This window comes from Polyergus mexicanus, unplaced genomic scaffold (assembly GCF_030449975.1).
Source record: "Polyergus mexicanus isolate NDT 795.1 unplaced genomic scaffold, iyPolMexi1.0 SCAF_19, whole genome shotgun sequence".
NCBI lineage: Eukaryota > Metazoa > Arthropoda > Insecta > Hymenoptera > Formicidae > Polyergus > Polyergus mexicanus.
This window is the reverse complement of record NW_027223339.1, coordinates 4,144,999-4,157,346: the sequence shown is the minus strand read 5'-3', so window position 1 is coordinate 4,157,346 and position 12,348 is coordinate 4,144,999. Positions and strand designations below refer to the sequence as shown.

General features: G+C 37.3%; 1 protein-coding gene across 1 annotated transcript; it reads left to right on the top strand.

The window, feature by feature from the left end:
- The first annotated feature begins 6,652 nt into the window (after positions 1-6,652).
- Positions 6,653-8,407, top strand: LOC138941591 (tigger transposable element-derived protein 6-like). Its single transcript, XM_070311422.1, is given in 3 exon segments — positions 6,653-7,496; positions 7,612-8,153; positions 8,156-8,407. Coding segments are annotated over 3 exon segments (1,638 nt in total).
- Positions 8,408-12,348: the final 3,941 nt, after the last annotated feature.

Here is a 12,348-nt window from a genome sequence, read left to right as displayed (position 1 = left end):
CTGATACACGGTTATAATACTCCTTTCTCTAACGCTCAATACATATGACGAGCATTAATCTTCTCCAGTGGAACTGCCGCTCCATGCATAGGAGAAATCCTGAACTTTCCTTTTTATTGGATAAATATAATATCAATATCGCCACTCTCTGCGAGACTAGATTAGAGGAGCACTTTCCTCCTATTATTAATAACTTTGATATCTACTCCCATGATCGAAACCGCTATGGTGGGGGAGTTGCCATACTCATCGATAAAAGACTTAGATTCACTCAAATTACTGACGATAACATAAGCCTCATCTGTAGCCGCAATTACATCGAACTTATCTTTGGTAAGGTGTGGCTGGACAAGGAGAAATTTATATACGTCTGCTCACTTTACAGTCCCCCGCGTGGTGGCAACTATTCATGTACTGAGTCTGGTGCTTGGCATTCTGTAATTCAGTATCTCTCCAACTTTAATCCTACCATGATATGTGGAGACGTGAACGGGAAGAGTGCTCTGTGGTCTTCGGGCCTGCTGGGCCCAGACGCGGAGGGTCGCAAACTCAAGGGTGCTATTTTGTCACTGGATTTCTCATGTCTAAATGATGGGAACTATACATGGGCCTCCGCGGACCTTTCATCCACCTCGGCGCTCGATATAACGTTGGTCTCTCCATCTTTCGCATCAAGGTGCTCTTGGAGCGTCTTCGAGAACAATTACGGTAGCGACCATTTTCCCATCATTGTCTCAATCACCAGTGATCATAGTACTATTCCTTCATTTGGCCGCCCCTCCTTTTCCACGTCTGGAGTCGATTGGTCCAGGTTTCAACTGGAGTGCTCTAAATACGCAAACCAGACACACAACTTTGGCATCAATTTGGATGCGGCTTATGATAATCTAATTAATTTTATCCACCAGGCACTCTTGATATCTGGTGCAAGGAAGTTTCCGTCCAATAACATTAGGAAAAAACCACCTACTGTATGGTGGGACGAAGAGTGCAAGGAAATGATTACTAAAAAGAATCTAATCTTCAGAAGATTTAAACAATCTCCCTCATTTGACAGTTTAACGGAACTTCTTGAATTTAGAAGATACTCATCAGGATTTTTCAGGAAGAAAAAGAGACTCGCTTTCCGTGAGTTCTGCTCTTCTTTGAATATGAAAACGCCGATTTCTGCTGTGTGGAGGTATATCAGAGCCTTCTGAAATAGAAACTCCAATAATTCTCTCTATTCTCTCATATCTGAGAACGCATTTCTAGAAGCTTTTAATAAGCTGGTCCCTCCTGTTCTTAGTCCCACACTTGATATGCAAGACCTAATATCCGATTTGCCGGACATTGATACGAATGGCGGTGGAGAGTTCCTTCTCATGCCATTCTCGAAACAGGAATATTGGGAAGCTATCTCCTCTTTAAAAATTAAAACTGCATCTGGTCCTAATCTTATATGCAATAAAATAATTAAAAAATTTCCAGACGTATTCCATTTTCTAATATTGAGGTTTTTCAACTTGATTTTCAATAAGGGCGAATACCCTCATCAATGGAGGGAGTACTATGTCGTTTTCATACCCAAGCCTGGTCGCAGAGACTCGTTGAGACCCATATCATTGGCCAATAACTTACTAAAGATATTCGAGAAGCTAATACATAGGAGAATTGAATGGTGGGCAGAAAGGGGCTCTCTCTTTTGCAAATCTCAATTCGGCTTTAGAAAGGGACTTTCCTGTACCGATAGTATTTCCACTTTGACTACGAGCATCCAAATGGCTAACAAATCCCGTAAGTTTACTGGTGCAGCATTTCTGGATATTGAGGGAGCGTTTGACAAGGTTCGCCCGGAGATCTTATTAATCCTGCTCGCAAAATTCGGTCTTCCTTCTAAGATTCTGAAGTTCATCAAGGCCCTAACTTCCCGTAGGCATCTTATAGGTTTCGCCGCAGGTATCAACCTGCAGAATCGTGATACCACTATTGGCCTTCCTCAGGGCTCCATTCTCAGTCCTATATTGTTTAACTTATATATTGCCTTCTCGCATTCTGTACTAACCCGATTCTGTAAAGATATTGTATTACGCGGACGATATTGCAATTTACTGCACTGGCGGTCAACTGGGGGTTATCAAGGATCAGATGAATGATGCTTTGGATGGCCTGTTTCGGTTCTTTTCTTGTTTGGGTCTCAGCATCTCTCCTTCCAAATCTGGTTTTATGATTTTTTCAACGCTCAAACCACGAAATCTCCGTATAATCATGAATGAACATGATTTCTCTTTAAGGGTGGGCGATGGGAACATACGGTTCTCCACGACGGCACGTTTCTTGGGTGTCGTCTTGGACTCCGGGCTCAATTGGAAAGCACATGTCAATCATCTGAGAAATCGCATAATGCCTAGAGTGAATATTCTCAAGGCTATTGCTGGCATTAGATGGGATGCCCACCCCTCTAACCTTCTCAATGTTTATAAGGGTTTTATTAGACCGCTATTGGACTGGGGATGTCACCTTCAATCTATTGAATGAACAACTCTATTTGAGAGTTAGTCGCCTGCAGTATGCGTCCCTAAGAATTGTGTCGGGTATGATGATTACCACGCCTACTAACGTTCTGTTGGATATCAACGGCGAGTTTCCGCTGGACTCGCGTTGGTTTTGCCTTACTTCCAGATTTTTGGCCAAGACTATGGCACGTTGCTCTCATCCACTAAGACAGCTAATAATTGATCTCTGTGACCAACAGGACATCGAGAAAAATAACATCTGCTACTTGTTGGACGTTTATTTCGCTCACTCGAATCTCTTTGAGCAGATCGACTCTTTTCGTTTACCTGGTTACCTCGACTTTCCGTACGAGTGCAGACATTTTGATCCCGTAATCAATACGGACCTGGGTCGACAAGTTGCGATGGATCCCGATTCTGTTTCCTCCTTCGAGCTCCTCACATCCTCTCTGGAGTTTGATGCCTCATTTTACATCGACGGATCCAGATTCGAGTCGGATGGCAGAGTTGGCTGCGCTGCGTTCTCTCCGGAGCTCGACTTGGGGCATAAGGAAAGAATTAACAATAACTGTACCGTTTTTGAGGCTGAAGTATTGGCCATACAGTATGCGGTTGATATTGTTCTGAATGAGAAAATAAAAAAATCGGTAATATTTTCCGACTCCTTGAGTGTGTTGTCTAATCTCGAGAATCCGGTGTCGACGGGCATATTGCACCGTGGAATTCTGAAAATTAAGAGATCTTTGTTTGAATGTTTCAAACAAGCGTTTGAAGTCCATATCTACTGGATCCCCAGTCACACGGGCATTCCCGGTAATGAAAGGGCGGACGTCCTTGCTAAAGAATCTTTGCGTCTTCCCGACACCTTCCTCCTTAGTAAGTGTCACTATACCAATCTCTATTCCAAGTTCAAAGTCTTGTCAAAAAGTAGAACTTCTCAAACCATCCTTGCTGAAAGTCATTACAAAGGGACAAGATATTTCAATCATGTGCATGACGTTCTCGCGCCCCCGTGGTACTCCAATAGGAAAAATATTAAGGAGGATCTTCCAAGACTAATTATTACCTTTATCTCAAGACTGAGATCCCATCACACGTCAACAAAAGACCATCTTTTCAATAAAAACATTGCGGAATCCTCGGAGTGCTCGTGTGGTCATCCTTCCCAGGACATGAACCACGTTTTCTTTCATTGCCCAAATTCGCAGGATGACTCTAATCTACTCATTACTCAGTTGCATGGGATTATTCCCGATATAGCTCTGGACATACCAACACTGGCTTTCACTAACAACACTAGGATTTTCCGCGCCTTACACAACTTTGCTACAAGGTACAAGTTGCACATCTAACTATCGATACTTTCAGTATATCTAGCAGATGGTGTATGGACGATTTCCTTGGGAAGTCTGACAGCCAAAAAGAGAAGAAGAAGAAGAAGACAACTATGATTTCTTGCTGTCAGATTTGCTGTAATCGCTTATAATTAGAAAAAGTAGATAAAAAAGCTTATAATTATAAACATATTTCTACTTTTTATATGATACGTGCTGTCCATAAATAATAATTAATAATTTTATTATACCATTTTATATCTTTGCCTTGGACATAGTTATTATGACAGATTTCCTAACCTCTTGTAATGACACAGCGTAATAATTAATTTTTTATTTTTAAGGAGTCAAACTTGACTGTAAATTCTCCAAATCTTTTTTTCCGGTCGGTGCACACGTAACAGACACAACGTAATGTAATCAGGAAGTAAGAAAACATATCAGTTAAATATAAAGTTAAATTAATTGTAATTTTCATCTGAGATAAATTCTTCTTTGAGCTTCAATTAGATACATCACAATTTCAGTAAGTATTGTGTATTCAAATACTTCGAAATAAGACAAGAATGCAGTTTAATGATATTCCTAGCAATAGTCCAAGAAGTAATAGATCTTTCTTATTTTCATTTTGATGAATCATATCTTTGTTATAGACAGCATATCATGGTATTTTGTGCAATATCTTCATCAGTTCCGTGAAAGAATTCTGTGAATGAAATTCTAATATATTATGCTATTTATTAACATTTTTTAACGCCTATTTCAGATATAAGAAAACTGAGAGCCATGTATGCTATACATCCATAGTAATTTGCACAGCAGATCTGTCATCGAGCACTAAAAAAGAATTCATTAACAAAATACGAGATTCTTTTAAGCGAGAGTTTATTAAAATTTTCTCCGCTATTAGAATCTTGTAAAATGTTATGAAAATATCGATATCTCCATCAGTGTTGTGAAAGAAGTCGTTTACGATACAAGTTGCTGTTTCCGTAGCCTTAAGGTAATCTGCTATTTAATAAACTGTACGTACGTATACTATAATATAATATAATAATATAATATACTCATGAGATTTGATAATATTTCTACTAAAGTTATTCTGTATATGAAATTCTAATATATTATGCTATTTATTAATATTTTTAAACGCCTATTTCAGATATAACAGAACTGAGAGCCACATATCCTACGCATCTATAGTAATTTGCACAGCAGATCTGTCATGGAGCACTAGAAAAGAATTGATTAACAAAGCACGAGATTCTTTTAAGCGAGAGTTTACTATAATTTTCTCCGCTATTAGAATCCTGTGAAATGTTATGAAAATATCAACAATCATCTATTTATATTTTTGGGAAATTAATCTTTTATTCTCAAAGCATGTTTGTACAATGACATTTATTGTCCATTACAAGCAATCAAAACAAAACCCTAGATAATTATAAGGTTTTTCATCTTCTTTTTCTAATTATAAGCGATTACAGCAAATCTGACAGCAAGAAATCACAGTTGTAACAGCCTTTTCTTAAATATATCAACAGTCAGAATGTATGAATATTCAGATGCGATACGTTTGATCGAAATGTGCGCAAAAGAAATGTGCGTAAAAGAAATGTGCGCAAAAGAAATGTGCGCGAAAGAAATGTGCGCGAAAGAACTGTGCGCGAAAGAAACGTGCGCGAAAGAAATGTGCGCGAAAGAAATGTGCGCGAAAGAACTGTGCGTAAAAGAACTGTGCGCAAAAGAAATGTGCGCAAAAGAATTGTGCGCGAAAGAAATGTGCGCAAAAGAAATGTGTGCAAAAGAACTGTGCGCAAAAGAACTGTGTGCAAACGAACTGTGTGTAAACGAACAGTAACAAACGTTTATTTACCAAATGAAATTAATAATAAATATCAAAAAATTTCAAAATTATACATGCATACATGCGTGTGTATGTATTTTAAATTATACAAAAATATGTGTTGTGTCCAAAAGCAACGTATCCAATTGAACGGTGCGCAAATAAAATGTGTCTAAACGAATCGTGCGCAATTGAAATGTGTCCAATCGAACGGTGCGCAACTTTATGTGTCTAATATCACAGTGTGCGATTGCAACGTGTCCAATTGTACTGTGCGAAAGTGAAGGCTTCTCCCCTTAGGGTGTAAATAGATTAAAGTCATAGGGCGCACTATCCAGCCAATTCCAAGAAAAAACGTCTTGAAGTTTTCCAAGTAGCTTATATATAAGAAAGTTTTCTCACCTGTCAAGCGGCCGTCTGGCTGATGCGGTAGCGTGTCCGACTCGCATGCCCGTAGTCGCAGATTCGATCCTTATAACTTGATTTTTTTTTCTTTTTTTTCGTCCGAATAATCATCTAATAAATATTTTTTGACTTCTAATTAAAAATTAATTCATTTACAAGTTATTTTATTGAAAAAAATAGAAATTTTTAACATTTGTCTTTAAACACTCTTTTTAACTTTCTTTTTATTCATCCACAAAATTTTTACAAATTTTTACATTACTTTTCTGACATATTTTTATTTGTAAATATTTATACGATTTTTCAATATAAAAGATATACCTAATACAAAAGATATACACAGCGAACAGGGTGCGTGTGTACAAGAAAGTGTAGGTAAGAGATATTCGTTTCGAGGTAACGGTTTTTACCTGACCTTGTGCAGCTGGTCCCGTAGACAAAAGATATATATCCCAGCCAACGGGTCGAAACAAGTCGGGAGCGTCTTCGGCAGTTCATTTTTGAACATTGCTGTGATCGGACGTATTCTGTAGTGTCTTGATATAAAGGAAAAAAACGTATTTCGGTGAAAAATGTCGACTAGTAAAAAAATTCCTGGCCCTTCGAGGGTTATAGAGAAAATTCCTGAAGATTCAATGCACAGCGAAATGTCGAAATTGCGATTGAAGGATGCAGTGGTATACTACGAAGGACTGCTTGCAGAAAATAATTTAATTGCATCGGAATCTTCAGCAACAATTTCTCACGAAGCTATGCTGATAGGAAAAGAACTTTATAACAATACATTAGAAATGTTGGGCGAGAAAAAGCTTGTGATTGAAGAGGAAGTAATTCATATGAATGAAGAGTATGAAGAAATGAGTTTTAAAGAAGTCGAAGAAGATGATTTATCGGACGAGTATGAACCAGAACCAAAAAAAAGCAGAGAGGCGGAGTATATTTCTTTTGACTATAAAATAAAAGTCATTAACATAGCCAAAGCACATCCTACGTGGAGTTTGCAAAAGAAAGGATGTCGTCGCTTTAAAAAAATGGAGTATTTATCGCGGTGGAAAGAAGCAGTCGAAAAGGGTGGAAATACTTTCGATAAATATTCTGTCATCGATTTCTGGACATACGACCGTTTCGTTGAAGCTAGGGAAAGTTATCAACAAGTCACGACCAGAAATTTACAGCAGTGGGCTTTGGCTGCTGCAGGACAATATCCAGATTTTATATTCAAAGCTTCTGATCGATGGGTGACGAAATTTAAAAAAAGGCACGGAATTCGTCAACGAAAAGTCACCAAATTCGATTCTCAAAAAGAGGTAGTGACGATTGACGAAACCTTGGCCTCTGCAGAGATCTTTCGCGCACAAACTTTGCGTTTGATACCTAATTTCGACGAGGATTACATCATTAATACAGACCAAACAAGTACGTGGAAAAGCTTTAATTGTAAAAAGTCCAAACATTTTTATACATTTACAAAAATAACATAAATTTTAAATAAAATGTGTAATTTATGTTGTGCTTTCCATTCTTTTTTCAGGGTGTCAATATCAATCAACTTACAACAGGACTCTCACCCAAAAAGGAAGTAAAACCGTATTCGTGAAAAGACAAGACATGAACAAAGTTACGCATTCGTACACGGCACAATATGCTATAACCCTATCTGGACGAGTATTGCCTCATGTATTTGTATGCTTGCAAGAGGCAACAAATACATTTGGACCCAGGGTTCAGAAGTTGCTGGACGAATACACAAAAGAATATAAAAACGTCATCATCACATCGCCGAAATCTGGAAAGCTCACCACAAGCTTGTACAATGATTTCCTCGATGATTGTCTGAAAATCTACGTGGGAAAAGAGAAGTTTCTTCTACTCATCGACTCTTGGGGAGGGCAAACGAAGCCAGAATTATACGACGAGATCTTCCAGGATGATGATAAGATGCCTACTTGCACTATGAAAGTCATACCTCCGAAGTGCACTCCTCTAGTTCAACCCTGCGATGTTTACTTTTATAGGCAGGTGAAAAATTTGATCAAACGCATACAAAACTGCGCCGATTTAATAGAACAAAACTGACAAAAATAAATTCCCGCGAAGATTGTATAAAAATTCAATCAATAGTCCATCACCAACTATCATCTCCGATATTCTGCAATATGATTCAATACGCCTGGTATGCTTCAAAACTATCCAACAAAAGAACGATATTTATGAATGTCAATGAGGTATGCTTCCCAATAGATCTCCTCAAAACACCCTGTCCTTGTAAAAAATCTTCTTTTATTTGTTGCGCGAGTTGTCGAGGTATGAGTCTATTTAATGGATAGAGATGCATATCCAACTTAGTTAATATTTTTAAGATATTCACTCGGATTGATAATTTTTATGATCATCAAGAAAAAATAGGCAGGAGATAGGTTGTCTCCCATGAGGTTTCCATTGATGTAAGCACCGTGATTGTGGTTGACCATTATGTGAAGTATTAGGAATTATGTGAAGTAGTAGGAAGACGGAAGAATTTTATTTCTCCATCTGTAATAGCTGTTGCTAATGCAGTATCTGGACTTAGCATTGCTTCAACAATTGTTCCTGAATGTTGATCAATTTCCATTGTTCCTCCACTTTCTTTCACAGCAGGATTTGTTACCTATGACAGAAGAAAGAGAATAAAAATATTTTCTAATTATATATTTTCACTTAAAACTATGATCAAATTGTATGCTTAAATATACCTCTATTGATCTAAATCTTGATGCCATTGTTGCACCGATCATAATTCAACTTTAGAACCACGAGTGAGAACAAACAATTTTGATACTTCATCTCCATCCAGTGTTGGCAGGTGGGCCGTTTTCTTCGCGCACGCGCAACAAACGCGGCGTCAATGAAGTATCTAACATCAACAAAACGATGTGCCGCTGGTCGCCCGTTCATTTCACTCCCATTTCGATCTACAAGCTTTGTCGGAGTGGCAGCGAATTGACACGAAATTTAGTCGGTGGAAACGGTTGAGACTAAATGGTGCCAACTTTTATTTTTCATTATTTTATAACCATCAATATATAATCGATATATAATCTATATATCGATGTTCGTAACAGTTATTGTTTGTTCGTATTAATCATCAAAACGGAAAATTAACAAAAAGATTGTCAAGAATTATGTTTATTTACATTCACAAGCAAAAGTTAAGTTGGCTCTACTGAAATATCAATTTTTCTCGCTTTTATTCTACTTTCAGTGGAAACAGTACATTAAATTCGATGCGCACCGAAACAGAATCGGATTGACGACTTCGGTGGAAACTAGACCACTGTCTCCATCAGAAGCATCATTCTCTGGAATGTATTGGCACCAGATTACTCGATGACTAGTTGAAGAAACATCTGCCGCATCTACTTGTAAGACTAAACTGTACAATAATTCAGATGGTGTTGGTTCAATTGTATGTATAAAAAGAGATCATGTATAATTGATACCTTCAAGAATTGCGCATTTGAAACGACGATGGCTACAGTCGGGAAGACGCTAGAAATGCTTCGAAGCGTTTGATTGACCAATCAAGACAAAAAGAGTAAAAATTTCTTTATTCTGATTGGTTAATGCAATGCTTGGAAGCATCTCTAGCATCTTCTCGACCGCAGCCGATATTCATTGCTTGTTCTCTCGTAAATACTACATCGTAAAAATTAATAAATATTTACAAATACTTTTTGTCAATCCAGTCATACCTTTATTTATTTTAACTACCCAAATATAATATTTCAATTGCGAAGAAAAAACGTTCATAACAAAGGATTTTCCTCTTTGCTTGAATGGCTCCTGTCTTCGAACGAGGGTCAAGGCCATTGCACGTTCAAAAGTTTTAGTCGTAATCGTAAGGCCGTAAGTGTCGATCTACAATAGGTGATTTAAGCCCTAAGCCTTAAGAAATTGATCAATCACAATCAAGTATGAAGAGAATACTCGACTGTGATTAGTCAATTTCTTAAGGCTTAGGGCTTAAATCACCTATTATGGACCGGCACTAAGCAAATCAAGCATTCTAACGTGTCAGAACATGTCTGTACTCGATCAAGACCGTTAAGCCCGTATCAAACTACGCATTAAAAATTGAGATTGAAGATTGAAGATTGAAATTTAACCAATCAGGACAAAAAAATTTTAATTTCTTTTGTTCTGATTTGTCAAATTCCAATCTTTAATCTTCAATCTTCAATTTTCAATGCGCAGTCTGATACGGATTTAAAGCCCGTACGCATTGAAAATTGAGGATTGAAGATTAAAGATTGGAATTTGACTAATCAGAACGAAAGGAATTAAAATTTCTTTGTCCTAATAGGTCAAATTTCAATCTTCTTGTAAAAGCACCTCTAAGGTGCCTTTACATGGCAGCTTTAAGCGTCGAGCGTCTGCGCAGAAAATTACGCAGAATCTAATTTCAGCCTAAAATCTATCTCGTTTAAATTCTGCGCATTTTTTTGCGCAGACGCTCGACGTTTAACGCGGCCATGTAAAAGGACCTTTATGGCTCTTGCAGATCAGCGCGATGACGTGATGCGCGACATCCAATGAGCTTTATTTTTTCCGAAAAGCAGAGCTCTCATTGGATATAGCGCGTTGCGTCATTGCGCTGGTCTGCGAGAGCCATTACACGACAAAGGCACGCGCAGGCGCAGGATCAGCATATATGGTTTTATAATCGTAGTAGCCTAATAATTAACTACCAAACATTGTAATTGAATTACCAATCACCACCAAACGATTGTCTTTCAATTAAGACCAATTTGAACAAAATTGGTTGATAAATACTATATTTATTCGCTAATTTTACAGTTTCCAGTTACCCATCCCCATTACCTAACCGCACATGGTTTTTTTACTTTTTGGATAAATTATGGACTGCCAAACGTTGTAAATAAAGGATTTGTGACCACTTAACAATTCTGCATCGAATAAGCCCTGATTTAATCGATTAGACTAAAAATTAAAAATATCCGGCTAACTTTACACCAATATTTTAATTATTTAATTAAAAAAAAAGATTGACCACCAAACGTTTTAATTAGACTACCAATCATCACCAAACGATTAGATAATTTTAATTATTAAAAAGTTAAAGTGATCCGGTTAACTTTACGGAGCTACAGTTTTCAGCAAAGTTTATTAATATAATTAGTTTAGCTAGAACAACTAAAATAAAAATTTTGTTTTATGATATACATATCGAACTGTTCCTGCTCAAACACGTTTTTCTCGTTTGTATCCATTTGTAATTACCTCTGAAAAAAATATTATTTAAAAAAATTAATATATTAAAGGTATTAAAACAAAATGAGTTGAGTTATAGTTATATATTTGTTTCTTTAAAATATATCAGTAAAACATTAATATATCTATTACTCAATATACATTTAAAGGAGAATAAAAGTTAATTATTGAGAATAATAAAAAGTATCTACTTTTCTATTTCTTTTTAAAATTCTGCGATACGAGTGAAATTTTCACGCTTTCCTACAGTCCCTTATTAATGAGGTAATCCGATCGCTCCATAGACACGTTTACAAATCCGATTAGTCTAGGGAACTTTTTTCCTAGTCGGTTGACTGCGATTAATCCGATTGCGAATCCGATTACTAAACGTAAACACTCTAAGATCGCACACTGGCTGCCATTAAGCTCGTGTCACATTGCGCATTGCGGACTCGGATCCGATTTGGAATACGGACTACGAATTGTCATCCATCCAATCAGAGCGAAGTAGCCAAGGATCTGATTGGATGATTGACGATCCGCGTCCGCAATGCGTAGTGTGACATGTGCTTTAGCAGTCCAGAGATTTAAGCGGGGAGCACATACTTTTGCATAAGCGCATAATCATAAGCATAAGGAATTTGATTGGTCCACTTCCTTATGCATAAGGAAATTGACCAATCAAATTCCTTATGCTTATGATTATGCGCTTATGCAAAAGTGTGTGCTCCCTATTATAGGGCCCGAGTACAGACTTGCATAAGCGCATAACCATAAGCATAAGGAAATTTTCCATTGTTGGTCTATAAGCATATGCATAAGGAAATGGATCAATCATTTTCCTTATGCTTATGGTTATGCGCTTATGCAAAAGCTTATGCTCGAGCTCATATTGTCAAAGGAAAAGATAGAAAAGAATCGACATTCACGCGATCCTTGTTGCTCTAGCGCAGTGCTCGGAATTAGATGCCCTTTTCGGGCCTAACTTAAAAAAAAACTGAAATACATTATTATA